Source organism: Oppia nitens, unplaced genomic scaffold, assembly GCF_028296485.1.
Source record: "Oppia nitens isolate AA-2021 unplaced genomic scaffold, nextdenovo-longstitch-racon4-pilon3 scaffold1_pilon_pilon_pilon, whole genome shotgun sequence".
Classification (NCBI taxonomy): Eukaryota; Metazoa; Arthropoda; class Arachnida; order Sarcoptiformes; family Oppiidae; genus Oppia; species Oppia nitens.
In genome coordinates this window covers 12,148,681-12,166,979 of record NW_026533199.1, presented here as the reverse complement: position 1 = coordinate 12,166,979, position 18,299 = coordinate 12,148,681, and the positions used below count along the sequence as shown (strand labels likewise).

The 18,299-nt window shown below is 35.3% G+C and overlaps 1 protein-coding gene across 1 annotated transcript in view; it reads right to left on the bottom strand.

The window, feature by feature from the left end:
- Positions 1-18,299, bottom strand: part of LOC128951533 (uncharacterized) — a 32,223-nt gene that overhangs the window by 13,009 nt on the left and 915 nt on the right. The window contains exon 5 of the mRNA XM_054296780.1: positions 17,918-18,243. Coding sequence (XP_054152755.1) covers positions 17,918-18,243 — 326 coding nt within the window. The remainder of the gene's footprint in view (positions 1-17,917; positions 18,244-18,299) is intronic.

Below are 18,299 nucleotides of genomic sequence, written 5' to 3'. Positions count from 1 at the left end.
ATGGACTGGTCTGCTTCATTAATAGTTCAAGAATGCAAACTCATGCAGCGAAATATAAAAACCTACTTACCTATTGCCATAACGAGTAATAAATTTATACTGCACTCAAAAATCATACCCAATTACGTATTAATTAACAAACGCGGGTTGGACACCGAAATAATAAACAGTGGGTTCGCTGACGTCGTTACTATCCCACCATTTAATGAAGTCTTTATCCCATCACTCAAACTAACACTTATTGGACCATATGATAGGGAAATGCGTTCAGAAAGCAACGAAACCATAAATACAGTAAATCAAGAGACAATTGATGACTTTGCAAAATACGCGTCATTCACACCAGATCAAGATATTTTCTCGAAAATAAGAGGAAGGAAGCGAAATTTTCGTATCTTTGATCCAGACAGATACAAACTACAGGTAGAATTTGATAATTCCAAACTCACTGCAATTTCAAATTATTTAATGGAATCAACCAAAGAACTGGAAGCGATGGTAATCGATATTGATGATAACTTTGTTTCACATGAAGAACACACCACATTTTACACTTATATAACTACTGTATAATCGCCGATTGCTTGAAAACTTTTGCGACTCTGATTGTGTTATTTGGAATAATGACATATACAAGACCATTTGGACGCATAGCTGGAACAGTGTTAATTGTCCACAGTCGTCGAACCGATGCGCTTTCTTTCGATAGTATAACTACATATGTTGGAAGCTTTGATATCACTATCAACTTTCTATTCGTAATAACTTGTATAGTTATGTTAGGTCTATATGTAAAACTGGCCTACTTTAGGACAATACGATTAGCATCTTATGAAGGTCAATGTACTTCGCGCAGTACATCAAACAATTTTGCACTGGTTATCAGTCTCGAACATAAAGCTCATTACTTCAGATATAAGCTTTTCGAAACAATCAATTTAAGAATTCCGCTAATGAAAGGACTTAACAGCGAAAATTCAATAGTTGAAACTGATTTTGGACCAGATGTATGTCGTGTTGAAGTAGTAAACCTTTACAATCAATGGTTAATACGAAACAAACACCTGGAACTAGCGGAATTGGTTATGATAGTTGGGTTAGATAATTTGGGGAGAATTGTTAAGAAATACAACCTTAATGTCAAGTTACCCATTCACAGAATATCATGGCAACTACCTACAACAAATCAAATCAAACCTGACATAACCTGTCATACGATTTTGTGCGGGCGATGTATCGTTAATGCGATACACGTCTAAGTCTATTCACTCATTAATTAACCAATTATTTGCCTAGATGCTTAACCCCGACGCAATATTAGAAGAGTTATCAACTATCACCGCCGCCGCGCCTATGCCACACGCTATCGATTTAACAAGAGAATCAACAAGTAAAGAGATTCAGACTCCGCCACTGTATAATGATAAACCAATACGATACACTAACCAATTCACGGACTTACACGGATTCAATCCACAACAGACCGACCTGCCAACAGCACCAACAATTTCTGACATAGACTTAACAAGATATCGGGCTCCTTATAGTCTTAATAAAAATAATTGTCCACCCTATGATCCTTTCAACATTAAACGTTGGATCGAAAAGTATGAAAACGCGACCGCTGGATACACCGACTATGATCGTCTCAACCACCTGTTTTATTGCTTTGACAAAACAGATTATTATGACTACTACTCCAAACTAAAGAAATCTAATCTATTAAATAACTGGCCAGAAGCAAAAGCTGTATTTCTCGCAAGACACACAGATCACTTCGAATGCAGTTTCGAACAATTGGTCGACTTTAAGCAAACTAACAATGAGAGTGCGAAGAAATACATTATGGAAAAAGAAAGCATGATATCCTACTGTAGCCATCCGATACCAGAGGAACTTGGCATTGAACTGATAAGAAAGGGCTTACTTTATCCTATCCGTAGCAAACTACCAACACAAATAAACTCAATTGAAGAGTTAATACAAGTCGTAGTCCCAATAGAAAGACAATGTTTGGAAGAAAAACTTATTGGCCCCAATGCTGTGTCTACTATGGGTATAGATCACTCTCAAGAATTACAGACAATACGAATGGACTTACGAAGATTACGTAACGACTTGCGAAACGCTAGAGCTTTCGGAGGAAATTTGCAGAATACTATTCCCAAAACAGCCGCTAGCACTCAAAGACAAGATGTGGTACGCCCATCGAACGTCGTACGTGACACTCGAGGAAATATTCAATGTTGGAATTGCCACGAATACGGTCACATGTCAAATACCTGTACAAAAGACAAAAGGGAACCGATATGCTACAGATGCAAAGAGGTGGGTCATAAATCCCCACAATGTCCACGCAATAAACAGGGAAACTAGTCGCGAAGGTACAATCTGTAGGCGTTGTACCCCATCGAATTTATCGAAGTTCGCCTTCAAATACTTTACAAATTTATATAACAATTAACTCAGTTAAATATCTAACGCTTTTGGATACAGGAAGTGAGCGATCACTTATGCCTATAGATACCGCACGCAACTCTAAATTACAAATTCACAAAACAAAAATTAACTACGTAGCTGAGATGATAGCCGGTCATAAACAAATCATTTCGTATTGGAGCCCATTGGTATTCACAATAGAAGAAGGCAAGAATATTTATCAGTTTAATCAAGACATGCTATTACATTTCGGTCAAAACGAAGAGATTCTGTTAGGAATGGACTTTATAAATAAACATATAGACATAATAAACCTAACAGAAGATGCACCAAAAATTACTTTTAAATTACCCGATCCTACCGACACGATGGATGTCAATGAGCTACTCACTATGTCGCCTTACTACCAACCTGATGACAACTACACGCAAGACATCATTAGCTCAATGATGCTCACAATAACCGAAGAAAAAACAAAGTTAAAAATTATGAATATACATATGGATGACACTACGGATTATGAAATTGAAGAAAGAAATCTTATCGATATACCTGAAGAAGTTGACATTGACAGCATGATAGATAGAACAAACACCAATGAATTCAATCAAATGAAAGACTTTTTAATAACAAAACGGCATTTCTTTGTCACCTCCTTAAAAGACATAGGCACGACTGACATTTTGGAGCATACTATTGAATTAACCACAGATGTGCCTTTCTATAGGAAACCGTATCACACAAACCCAATCAAGGCTGAATTTATCAAAAACCATGTGCAACAACTATTAAAAGAAGGATTAATTCGCGAGTCAAGAAGCTGTTATGCCGCCCCTGTAGTAGTAGCTTACAAGAAAAATGGAGACATGAGATTTTGCATTGACTATCGAGAACTCAACACTGCAACCATTAAAGACCGCTTTCCGTTGCCACTAATAGACGATTTGTTGCATGCATTGGGGTCCAGTAATTATTACTCCAGTCTCGACCTGTTTTCCGGATTTCATCAAATCAAAATAGCAGAAAAGGACAAACACAAAACTGCATTTATATGCAGCGAAGGATTCTACGAGTATAACGTCTTAAGTTTTGGTCTAACCAACGCACCGGCTACTTTCGAAAGAATGATGCAGAAGGCTTTCGCTGGATATTTATTCAAGTTTGTCCTAGTCTATTTAGACGACATAGTGGTTTATTCTAAGACTTTTGAAGAACATCTCAAGCACTTAGGTCTTGCCTTTGACCGCCTTAAACAAGCAAATTTACGAGTTAATTCAAAGAAATGTCAATTCTTAGCAAAGAAATTACAGTATTTAGGATATATCGTAAGCATGGACGGTATCAGCCCTAACCCTACTAACGTCGAGAAGATAACAACTATGCCTGAACCAAAGACACTAAAACACGTGCGACGCTTCTTAGGATTATGTAATTATTATCGATGTTTGATTAAAGACTTCGCAAAGATAGCTAAACCAATCACAGATTTATTAAAAAAGACAATCGCTGCAAAGGTCATCAAAATTAATTGGACACATGAATGTGATATTGCATTTAATAAATTAAAAGAAAAATTGTCTACATACCCTGTCGTTGGTCACTATAAGCCCGATGGGCCGATAATTCTCTACACAGACGCTAGTAAATATTCCGCCGGATGGGTCTTACATCAGTTACAGAACGGTATCGAAAGAGTACTGTTATACGGAAGTTACAAATTTAGTCCGAGAGAACAGAACTATTGTGTCACCGATCAAGAAGCCCTAGCGCTAGTAAAAGGCATCAGAGCCGTACAACAATACATTAACAACGCTCCATTTACAGTTCGCGTAGATCATCACAGTCTTTGCTTTCTTACAACAATGAAAAATCTTAACGGAAGACTTGGAAGATACGCTTTAGAAATACAACACTTAATTCCAAACTTACGCATAGAATATAAATCTGGGTCACTTCACAAGAACAGCGACTGTATGTCAAGACTTCCGATAATAGAACAAGAGTTAATCGATAGTAAAGCCATTAAGCCGTCAAAAGCTAAATGTTCTTCAATAACGCTATGCAAGTCTAAAGAATGTATTTTAAACAATATAGAGCGTGCGAGAAAGGAAATTATACATTTCTCGGATATCAAATCATTCGAAGATTTTGGCTGGGAATTCACACTAAATAGTTTAACGAGTGTCCAAACTGTTAAAATACATAATAATCAAATAACAGAGTCTAACGCTCAAGAATTAATAAACACCCGAGAAGAACAACTAAAGGATTCTTGGACTCGGTCTCTCATAGAATCATTGGAAAGAAACGAATTAGAAACACAAAAAAGACATGTACTTCTTGATGGAAGCGTTTACCGAATATTCTACTTTGAGGGACACCCTGTTTACTTGTTTTGCTTACCAAAACACTTGAGAGAATTAGTTCTTTCCGATTTACACGGATCACTTACATCAGGACACATGGGAAGAGATCGCACTATGAGTGAAGTCTATCGTCGATTCTATTGGCCGGAGAGAAAGAAAGATGTGGATAAATTCGTAAGAAGCTGTAATTGTTGTCAACGACGTAAACATGAGACAACATATCCGAGAGGATTACTACATTCAATTTCTATCGAACACCCAATGGACCTTATAGGCATGGATCTGGTCGGACCGTTACCCCGTAGCAATGACTATCGTTATCTCATTGTTGCCGTCGACTATGCTACACGATTTGTAATTCTGGGAAAAATCAAAGATAGGCAATCACAAGGAATAGCTGAGTTCTTTATAAAACAAATTTGTTTAAGATTTGGCTGTCCAACGCGTATATTGACTGACCAGACAAGGGAATTAATATCGCAAGCAATGGAAGTCGTGTTTCAAAGCTTTCAAACACAACATAGTCTCTGTGCTCCTTATAAGCCATCAACACAAGGACTAGTGGAGAGAACAAACAGGACGATAATAAATTCTCTCTCATTATACTGTCACAGCAATCAAGAAAACTGGTCATCGGTTATTCCGTACATAGAGTTTGCAATCAACGCATCCACTCAATCTTCTACTGGAAAATCCCCATTTTATTTAATGCATGGTTTTCACGTTCGTAAACCCATAGATGTTGCCTTTGGTTTACCATTCGACAGCCCAAAGCAAACAACTGGCGATTATTTAGCCGACGCCAGGGAAGTTGCCCGAGAGTTTCTAAAGTCCGCTCAGGACAAACAAAAATTCTATTACGATCAAAAACGAAGTCCACAACTTTTCACTATCGGAGACACGGTTGGACGATACAAACTTTTACGACACAAGGGGGTAAACACTAAAATGCAGTTAAAATATTTCGGACCATATAAATTGGTCAAAATACACGGTGACCCACCAAACAACTATACTATTGAAAGTCTTTCAGACCCAAGGGAAAGATCTAAAGTCCCTATAGAACAACTTAAATTATGGTATTTAAGAGACCCTATCGAAACAGAATATTTTGAGGATAATAATAGCCCAAGTATCAGCGATATCTCACATGAAACCAATGATGTTTCATGTTCGCAAATCAGTCTGCGTACTGATAGTAATAATAATACAGGGAAAACTTATGAGATCCCTGACAAAGGAGTGGTCGTCTGCGAACTTCCACAGTCCGTTACTTCTTTGACAGTGGGAAATGAAGATATCATTTCGCCGGCTGTTGTATCGACGTCGTCAAACCAATGAAGAGGAGGAGTTCTACATTGGCGGTTTTGAAGTTCTACGCGTAGAATATTTAGACTCGCTTTGATTACTCTCTTAGTGATCAATACGACTTTAAATGTTTATTTTAAGTATAACTTGAACTTATTTATCTGCTTTAATTATTGTAGCATTTTAAACGTTTGATGTTTACTATTATCTTATTGTTGTTTTAATTTGTGTTGTTTTAAGCATTCTAAAATACCAAAAAAATATAAAACTTGAATGTAATTGATCGGGGACCGATCCACGGTCAGGATGCCGATAAAATAGTCATTAAAAATAGTTTCTATTTTTAACAAACTATTTTAACGAAAACAATTTTAGTATACATGTATAACACACACACACACATACAGCATACCATTCCTTGAATGGTATTGTTATGTGTACTGTGAGTGAAACTCCACCCGTACTGATCGTCCAACAAAACTGTTGGGATCAGGAGTTCCCGATCGAGTAGAGGATTAGCAGTGTTGTTGTAAACATGAAATGATATGTAAAAATCTAGTATGAAATAAAAGTTAATAAATAAATTGTATGTAGAATATATGTGTCATTATTATTACTATTAATTTTGTTTGAAATTAAATAAAAATCAATTACAACTGAAGAAGCGATTCCAACTGAAGAGATATCAACAGTTGAAGACACGATAACTATCACTGAATTGATCCCAACGGGACTGCAGTCGACATAATCAGTAAGAAAAAGATTATTAAACCAAAGAGAAAATCAATTACAACTGAAGAAGCGATTCCAACTGAAGAGATATCAACAGTTGAAGACACGATAACTATCACTGAATTGATCCCAACGGGACTGCAGTCGACATAATCAGTAAGAAAAAGATTATTAAACCAAAGAGAAAATCAATTACAACTGAAGAAGCGATTCCAACTGAAGAGATATCAACAGTTGAAGACACGATAACTATCACTGAATTGATCCCAACGGGACTGCAGTCGACATAATCAGTAAGAAAAAGATTATTAAACCAAAGAGAAAATCAATTACAACTGAAGAAGCGATTCCAACTGAAGAGATACCAACAGTTGAAGACACGATAACTATCACTGAATTGATCCCAACAGGACTGCAGTCGACATAATTAAGATAACAACAGTTGAAGATACTACAGCTGTCACCGAATCAGTTCCACAACAAACTGCGGAAACTACTCAATAGCTATCGTGTCAATACAAAGTCGGTCAATAATTACCGTCGGTAAAAGTGAGTTGACTATTTAATAGTAGTATACACTGAACTATGTATTGATAAATAATTTCTATCTAAGTAGTATACACTGAACTATGTATTGATAAATAATTTCTATCTAAGTAGTATACACTGAACTATGTATTGATAAATAATTTCTATCTAAGTAGTATACACTGAACTATGTATTGATAAATAATTTCTATCTAAGTAGTATACACTGAACTATGTATTGATAAATAATTTCTATCTAAGTAGTATACACTGAACTATGTATTGATAAATAATTTCTATCTAAGTAGTATACACTGAACTATGTATTGATAAATAATTTCTATCTAAGTAGTATACACTGAACTATGTATTGATAAATAATTTCTATCTAAGTAGTATACACTGAACTATGTATTGATAAATAATTTCTATCTAAGTAGTATACACTGAACTATGTATTGATAAATAATTTCTATCTAAGTAGTATACACTGAACTATGTATTGATAAATAATTTCTATCTAAGTAGTATACACTGAACTATGTATTGATAAATAATTTCTATCTAAGTAGTATACACTGAACTATGTATTGATAAATAATTTCTATCTAAGTAGTATACACTGAACTATGTATTGATAAATAATTTCTATCTAAGTAGTATACACTGAACTATGTAGTGATAAATAATTTTATCTAATAAGTAGTTGCAACGGGTTGTAACACCCAATGAATACTACTAGTATTACTAGACCGTTACAATATTCTTGCCTTCTTCTATTGTGAATACCAATGGACTCCAATACGAAATGATTTGTTTATGACCGGCTATCATCTCAGCTACATAGTTAATTTTTGTTTTGTGAATTTGAATTTAGAGTTGCGTGCAGTATCTATAGGCATAAGTGATCGCTCACTGCCTGTGTCCAAAAGCGTTAGATATTTAACTGAGTTAATTGTTATATAAATTTGTAAAGTATTTGAAGGCGAACTTCGATAAATTCGATGGGGTACAACGCCTACAGATTGTACCTTCGCGACTAGTTTCCCTGTTTACTTCGTGGACATTGTGGGGATTTATGACCCACCTCTTTGCATCTGTAACATACCGGTTCCTTTTTGTCTTTTGTACAGGTATTTGACATGTGACCATATTCGTGGCAATTCCAACATTGAATATTTCCTCGAGTGTCACGCACGACGTTCGATGGTCGTACTACATCTTGTCTCTGATTGCTACCGGCTGCCTTGGGGATAGTATTCTGCAAACTTCCCCCAAAAGTTCTAGCGTTTCGCAAGTCGTTACGTAACCGTCGTAAGTCCATTCGTATTGTCTGTAATTCTTGAGAGTGGTCTATACCTATATTTGATATAGCATTGGGGCCAATAAGTTTTTCTTCTAGACATTGTCTTTCTATCGGGACTACGACTTGTATTAATTCTTCAATTGAGTTTATTTGCGTTGGTAGTTTGCTTCGGATAGGGTAAAGTAAGCCTTTTCTTATCAGTTCAATGCCAAGTTCATCTGGTATAGGATGGCTACAGTAGGATATCATGCTTTCTTTCTCCATAATGTATTTTTTTGCACTTTCATTGTTGGTTTGCTTAAAGTCAACTAACTGTTCGAAACTGCATTCGAAGTGATCTGTGTGTCTTGCGAGGAATACGGCTTTTGCTTCCGGCCAGTTATTTAAGAGATTAGATTTCTTTAGCTTTGAGTAGTAGTCATAATAGTCTGTTTTATCAAAACAATAAAACAGGTGGTTAAGGCGATCATAGTCGGTATATCCCGCGGTCGCGTTTTCATATTTTTCGATCCAACGTTTAATGTTGAAAGGATCATAGGGAGGACAATTATTTTTATTAAGACTATAAGGAGCCCGATATCTTGTTAAGTCTATGTCAGAAATTGTTGGAGCTGTGGGCAGGTCGGTCTGCTGTGGGTTGAATCCGTGTAGGTCCGTGAATTGGTTAGTGTATCTTATAGGTTTATCATTATACAGTGGCGGAGTCTGAATTTCTTTACTTGTTGATTCTCTTGTTAAATCGATAGCATGTGGCATAGGCGCGGCGGCGGTGATAGTTGATAACTCTTCTAATATTGCGTCGGGGTTAAGCATCTAGGCAAATAATTGGTTAATTAGTGAGTGTATAGACTTAGACGTGTATCGCATTAACGATACATCGTCCGCACAAAATCGTATGACAGGTTATGTCAGGTTTGACTTGATTTGTTGTAGGTAGTTGCCATGATATTCTGTGAATGGGTAACTTGACATTAAGGTTGTATTTCTTAACAATTCTCCCCAAATTATCTAACCCAACTATCATAACCAATTCGGCTAGTTCCAGGTGTTTGTTTCGTATTAGCCATTGATTGTAAAGGTTTACTACTTCAACACGACATACATCCGGTCCAAAATCAGTTTCAACTATTGAATTTTCGCTATTAAGTCCTTTCATTAGCGGGATTCTTAAATTGATTGTTTCAAAAAGCTTATATCTGAAATAATGGGCCTTATGTTCGAGACTGATAACCAATGCAAAATTGTTTGATGTACTGCGTGCCGTACACTGTCCTTCATAAGATGCTAACCGTATTGTCCTAAAGTAGGCCAGTTTAACGTATAGACCTAACATAACTATACAAGTTATTACGAATAGAAAGTTGATAGTGATATCAAAGCTTCCAACATATGTAGTTATACTATCGAAAGAAAGCGCATCAGTTCGACGGCTGTGGATAATTAACACTGTTCCAGCTATGCGTCCAAACGGCCTTGTATATGTCATTATTCCAAATAACACAATCAGAGTCGCAAAAGTTTTCAAACAATCGGCAATTATGGTTATATAGGTGTAGAATGTGGTGTGTTCTTCATGTGAAACAAAGTTATCATCAATATCGATCACCATCGCTTCCAGCTCTTTGGTTGATTCCATTAAATAATTTGAAATTGCAGTAAGTTTAGAATTATCAAATTCAACTTGTAGTTTGTATCTATCTGGATCAAAGATACGGAAATTTCGCTTCCTCCCTTTTATTTTTGAAAAAATATCCTGATCTGGTGTGAAAGACGCGTATTTTGCAAAGTCATCAATTGTCTCTTGATTTACTGTATTTATGGTTTCGTTGCTTTCCGAACGCATTTCCTTATCATATGGTCCTATAAGTGTTAGTTTCAAAAGGGTCTCGTATAAAATGCCTTGTCTCGTTATAACACCATGTATGCATAGATAAGATATTGTCTTTGTAATCTTCCGCTGTCATATAGCTATCCAGGTTTATAGTCTTATCTTCCGAGCCAAATGTTCTACGCGACCACGATTTTGGTAGAGACGGAGGTCCTCGCGACAAGACATTGGATAAGGTGAAGCAAAGCAGTAAAAGTATAATCGTCGAAGACATTGACTGTAAAGTATAAAGTAGCGTAAAGTTAATCTAACAATCGGGTTCATAATCAGGTTCAAAGTTGTCGTAAAATCTTATTAAAGGAGAGTCAGGACATCTAATTGTAATCCCCAAAGTTTGTCGAGTCGGGTCGACCCAGTGATCACTCGGGATTAATTTATAGAGTTGGAGGGTAACGCATGCATCAGTTACAGGACTGTGAGATTTAATTGCTTTGTTGTTTTGAATGTCTGTATCCAATATGTACTTGGCTAGCCATTCCAATTTTACTGATTGTATTCCGGCGTCCATTGGTCGACGATAATAGTCTTGTATGTCCCTGTAGTTAACTTCAGATTGATTTATTTCCAAAGCTTTAAGGTCGCTTTCATGATTACAGGTGACTAAAATTTTGTTTTGAATTATTTTAAGAAAGTTAGTTCTAGCCACTGATCTCACCATCATCTGATCTGAATGTTCTTTTAAGTCTCTTAAGTTATAACCAGTTATTGGTTTCCAACAGTTGATGCGACCGGTCGTCGGGGGTGACCAGAATGAATGATATATCAGTTTGTAGTCGGGAACGTGTGATCGCCCCTTCAAATGTTTTCTATCTCTTTTTGGCACTTCACCCATTAATGCTACGCGTATTGCGATTGGTTTTCCCTTTTTTGCGTTATTGGGTATAAGATCGGCTGACTCGACATCTACGGCAACAGCAGACATGTTAGCCAACATCGAAAGTGTCTCTTCGTCTATGACTTCCGGCCTACTTATAGTATCTTCTGGTCTAATGTGAGTTCGACAAACAAATATCGATTTTCTACATTCACTACAATTTGTTTTATCAGGTATACTAAAATGATTATCATATTCACTGATTATTGACTCTAAATTAATTTCATGATAATCGGCTATTCTTGATAGTTCGTGTTTATAGAATTCTAATTTTAATCGACAATCGTTATATCTTTCCATAGCTTGTATATGATAATTAGTTAGTGTTGTTAACCAATATTCAGAAAATCTGAATTGAATAGGTTTAGGAAACACAATTACAGGAAACTGAGGTTTGACAGCTACATTAAATGTTGGTTTCCCCTTCTTAACCTTTTCAACCTGTCGGTATAGCTCCTTCCTAATGTAAGTGATTTTCTCTCTTTCTTTAGTGACTTCTCTCTTAATCTGACGGTAGTCGGGAAAATTCTTTTCGATTTCGTTGATAATTTGTTTTGTTTGGTTTGACATCTAATGTAAATGTAAGATCAATGCGGGCCTTGATTATCAAAGTCTACATTAACTATTAACCTATTAATTTAAAATTAACTCAAAACAAACTTGTCAACAACTGATTCTATATATTTGGTAGAACCTCTTTGTATTAACATCAATCTAATAACCTTTCATACCCGAGTCCATACATTCATACAACAAACACAATTCATTAATTTGCATAAAACATTTATTTTAAATAGATCAACAAACAAAATACATTAGTTAATTAATTGTAAGACATATTTATTGTTATTCTAACAGCATTTTTTGAAACAAATAAAACATTTATTATTTTGGAGTATTGCGGCATGATCGGGTTTAAGAGGGCATATTAATCGGAGTCCTGGTTCCATTTCAATCAGGTTCCGGACTTGTAGCCTTCTCAGGTTCCTGTATTTTTCATAATGTTTCCAGGTTTCGGGCCGGTCTTCTCGTCTGCTACGTTGATGCCTCTCGATGTTATCCGAACTTTCGGCCACTGTACGTAAGTGTAGTCGTAATTGCACTCTCAGTTCTCCAATCCTCCTTGTTTGTTCTAAGTTGGTTGGATTCGGGTTTTCGGCGATGTATGCCTCTATGGCTTCTACTCTTGCCTTAACACGTCTGTAAAGTTTGTTGATATTTCTTCGTATCTTGCGTAAAGTATGTTGTGTCGGAAAAATCGACTCGTTTGGATCGAATGGCCCGTCGCTGTCACTGCCCGCAACATCCATTTCCTGACATTGGGTATTCGACATCTATTAGTAGGGTAGGTAGGTGGAAACAAAGAAAAGCATTAATTCAGGCACAAACATTTAATATTCAGTATTACATCTGGGTTTAATGTCGATAAGCAAGTAAAAAGGTAAATATTTTAGTCAGTTGAGTTAAATGGCAACTGAATAGGCGACAACTTATGAGTGTTAAAATGTTCCACCATTTTACTTATTGATGAAAACATCATTGGACAACCTGACTGATCGCATTTGATGGTACTCGTATTAACACTTGATTGTGTCCGAACTTGGTTAACTCGAAGTCTTGTAATTAAAGGTGGTGATGGTGTCGGGACATAGGGTGTCATTGACGAGTTACTTATATCATCAAGACTTATTGTGTCGGGATCTCTAGTTGGTTTACATAAGTTATGGTGTTTTTCCCATTCGGTTAATGAGCCAAAAGATTGTATACAAAACAGACAATCAAAGTTAGTCTTTCCGTGTTGACGTCTTTCGTGTTCGTTTAAAGTAATGATAGAATCGAATTTTGCAAAACAATTCAAACAAGGATATCGGGGTTGATGACGAAGATAAACGTGAATGCTCAAGTCTTCTTCAGTTAAAAACTGTTCGTCGCAACCTTCCTTTTGACAGCTTATTAATTGTAAATCCATCGGTGAGTATTCTGGGGATCGATGACCGTTATTCGTTGTGAGAGATAAGGTTTCACGCGATGTGTCACTATCTTCCAGTGTTATTGTCTCGGGGTTTATCCGAACTGATTTACAAATTATGTTATGTGAATCCAAATCTTTTTTTGTACTGAATTTTTCATTACAATAGATGCAATCAAACAAATTCAACCCATGATGAGTTTCCTTGTGGTCGCGCAAGGTTTTGGGTGATCTGAAGTCTTTGTTGCAATCACAACACCTATATGAGGTTGGAAATTTTCGAAATTTAATTTTATGATTAAGTTGACGATGTAGAACAAGATCTCCCTTCTCAATGAAAAATTCGGGGCATAGGTCACACTTCCTTGCCGACTTGAGTTTTCGGTTGTGCATAGCTTTCTTGTGATTGTATAAATCGTAGCCACTTGAGAATTTCCTTTCACATAATAAACAATAAAATGTTTTTGCTTGTTTGTCAAGTTTGGGTGTTTTCATTATATTTTCTGTCAAACGTTTAGTCCGTTCAACTAAAGGATCAGATGGTAATTTGGGCCTGCCGTTGTTGAGCTGACGAATACAGTCAGCCGAGTAAGTGTCGAGATGTCTAAACGATGCGTTTTGCCAGCAAAATCTTTGATCACATGAGCCTGTAATGCAATGATACTTAGGATCTCTGTTGTGTTTGTAAACTAAATGGTGATCGAGTTTTTCTTGATTTATAAATGTCTCATCACATTTATGACACGTGCCATGTTCTAGTTTTCCGTGTTGATTTAGTTCTTTTATAGTATGAAATACTTTGCTGCAGTTTTCGTCATTGCACGCAAAAGAAGTTTGTATTAATTTTGGCCAATTATTGTCGCCACTATACTTAGTAGTCGTAAAGGTTTGAAGCAAAGTGTTACCGTGGGTATTATTAGACTGGTGACAGACAATTGGGACTTTGTTTTTATAGAATGGACTATTTATTCTCTTCTTGTCCGGTAACTTCATAACATTTAGCTCATCATTGCAGTGCCTACTTTCAACTTGATGATTATGTAGTTTTGTGTAATCATAGAATTCTTCGCTGCAGTTGTTACAAATTATTGGTGGTTCAAACCCGTGATGTAGCATTTCTCCAATGAATTTGTGTGCTTGGAAAGCGCTAAAATCATGTTTGTAGACCAAATGTTTGTAATATAAACCCGGTTCAATAAATTTCCCTCTACATCTCACGCATTCGATGGCTTCTAGACAACGTCGGTCGTTAGGCGTAAATATATAGGTTATCACGTTTGTCTTTTCTGATTTGTCACGTATTAGTTCTTCAACTCTAGACAATGAATCCCTACTGTAGCTACTATCGTCATATAGGCCCGACATTGTATACTGTTGAATATTAAAATCATGTTAGTTGGTGTATATGTAAATGTTAATATATAAAATAATTAAAGCATAAAATGTTAGGTATATCATCGGGTGACCGGCATTGTTTTTACCGAAAACACCTAAGTATACCTTAGTGTTAAGCATATTACAGATACTACATACACACACTATAGAATACACAATACTACACACAAATTGCACCTAACATTTATAAGTTGTGAAGCGGACGCCCAGCAGTGCCGTCACACGGGTCGCCTACTCACAGCATTTTTAAATGTCAAGTGCTTTAACAATGGACTCGGCGTATGTAGGAGTCATTAACTCTAATTGTTTTCTGGTTGAATTATTCATAACCTTAATAACCGGTATGTTTTCCGGTAGATTTTCTAACCATTGGTTATAATAATGATTAAGCTCAAGGAGGTAAGGGACACGTATGTAACCACTCTCCTCGGCCCGCGCTCGACAATATATATTGGTTGTGAGTTTATCTATTGGGGTCTCAATATAAACTACTAGATCGTATTTCAAGGCGTCCGCATATTGAGATAACTGTTCATTAACTATAGCATCAAACACCTCGCTCTCATAATTAGACATGAGATGTTGATCAACAAGTGTGGGTTTAAAGACGCGAATCGCGGAGAAATACGATCTTTCCATAACCTTAATGTCACTACCATCACGTGGCAACGCTCGGTGATGGTCAATCATTGTAAGTGCAACATAACTTTCGAATAAAAAGGCTCTCTTATTAGGTTTTCTATAGTAGGCTTTTAATAAGTTAAGGCCGTTTAGGTCTCTCCACTTATCTATAGGTTCATTATGTATAGAAAGTCTGTTTGCTATTTGAGATTGACTCAAATAATGACTAAAGGTTGTCTTTCCTGACCCTATATTCCCTTCCAATAATATAGTTTTATACATTATAATACTTATAAAATTATAGCCCAATATCAACGACGGTATACCACTAGGCCTTATAAATTACTAGAATTAAAATAATAAAATAATTGAAGTGAACCGGTTAGATAACTTAATCGATAAGATAATAAATTAAATCATGGAATGGTTTGTTTCGATTGAACAAATTATACACAAGTGTTCTTAGCTTAGTGTTTAACAAGTAAATCAAAAGTGAACTACTACGGCCGATTGTAATTCACAATTACATATACTTATTTATAAATTATTAAATTAAATCGTTACATAAATTTAAAGAAAATAAAAACATAAAATAAAAGGATAGGTTTTTTGTTTCGGATACACCTCGACTGCCAGGGCTACTCACCCGGCCCAGGGCACAACTGCCCGGGTTAGTCAAGGGAAGCAAATAATAAAACATAAAAGCAAAATACATTTAAGTCAAATAAATAATAAGTTTCAAATTATAAATTAATTAAAACCAATAATTAAAATGTGGGGCTTTTGGGAATTTATCATCCCCTACTTCTGAAAATAGTATCTATGTAACGGTCTAGTATTGGCACCTGTTCATTAGGTGTCACAACCCATGTATACTACTTAGATAAAATTATTTATCAGTATATATCCCAGTGTATACTACTTAGGTAAAATTATTTATCAATGATAGCCCAGTGTATACTACTTAGATAAAATTATTTATCAGTATATAGCCCAGTGTATACTACTTAGATAAAATTATTATCATTGACAGCCCAGTGTATACTACTTAGATAGAATTATTTATCAGCATATATCCCAGTGTATACTACTTAGGTAAAATTATTTATCAATGATAGCCCAGTGTATACTACTTATTGAATGGTCAACTCACTTTTACCGACGGTAATTACTGGTCGACTCTCTATTGACCCGATATCTGGTCTATCAACCGATCGAATAGTTCCCGAGGTTTGTTGTTGGACTGGTTCAGCGGTAGTTATGATGTCCTCAAATGTCGCTATCTCTTGAGGTGTAATCACTTCTTCAGTAGTAATAGATTTTCGTTTCGGTTTTATTATCTTTTTCTTACTAATTATGTCGACTGTGGTTCCGGTTGGGATCAATTCGGTGACAGTTATCGTATCTTCACTTGTTATCTCTTGTATTGATATATGACTTCACAATTAATTCCCCTGGGACTGGTTCGGTGACAGTTATCGTATCTTCACTCGTTGTTATCTCTTGTGTTGATATATGACTTCACAATCAATTCTCTGGAACTGGTTCGGTGATAGCTATCGTATCTTCACTCGTTGTTATCTCTTGTGTTGATATATGACTTAACAATCAATTTTCTGGAACTGGTTCGGTGATAGCTATCGTATCTTCACTTGTTATCCCTTTTTATGGGATCACTCTCTCAGTCTCAATGAATTTTCACTTAACATTAAATAAAACTAATAATAAAAACACATATTTTGTTTTCAAAACATTTATTCTGATTGAAACAATTTTTCTGATCTTTACTGATACACTGTTAGTACTCGACTCGCTCCGGGACCTCACAGCACAACAGTTTTTGTTGGTCAGTACGTTTGGGTGGGGTTTTGACTACTAAAACACATACCGATACCATTTTAGGAATGGTATGTTATGTTTTAATCAGTGCTGTGTGCATAACAATTTTGCTAAAATTATAATCTTAAAATAGTTTATTTATTTTAAAACAAACTGCTATTTTAATATTAATAATAATAATAATAATAATAATAATAATTAAAATCACAATTTAAACTAATAACTATTAATTTTTAGAAACTTATAAATTAGTTTAAAAAAACAATAATAAATTAGATTAAAGATTGTTATATATAAAAAAAATTGTTAAATATTATATTGTTATTGTTTTAGTATTAATAATAATATTTTTTTTGTAATTAATAATTAAATACTAGAACTATTAGATATATACTTAATTATACATTATAAATACTAATATTAAAAATTATATACAGTATTTGATTATTAGTTTAGAATTAGTTAAAAATAAAAAAAAAATAATTTTCTATAACAAAATATCAACCTTTACCAAGCTAAATAATTAAAAGTTTTCAATATAAATAATATTTATTAAACAAATTGCATTTAATTAAACAGTTTGTTAATAAAAAAATAAAATTAATATAAAATAATCATTTTTTGTAAAGTATTAATATAGTATAGTATTTACCACATCAGGCATAGCACCGACCGCTGCCTTAAGTAATAGTAGATCGTATCTGTTGTACAACTCCTGTCCCACAATACGCCTAACCAGTTGTTGTGTGGCCTCAGCGGTACAGTCGGTCGCCGGACAGGCAAGCGATTCAATACGATTGTCATCGATGGCAACGGTCATCGTATTACGTACACAGTCTTCACAGTACCGATGCTCACACCCGTAGCTAACGGCACTGTCAACTGGGAAATCATCGGCACATATATCGCACTCAAATTTGGTTAAATCATTGACACTATAACTATTATTATCGTCACTATCATCGCTATTATCGATAACTATATATTTTTAAAAAAAAAATTAAGTTTTATAATAATTTACAATAATATAATAG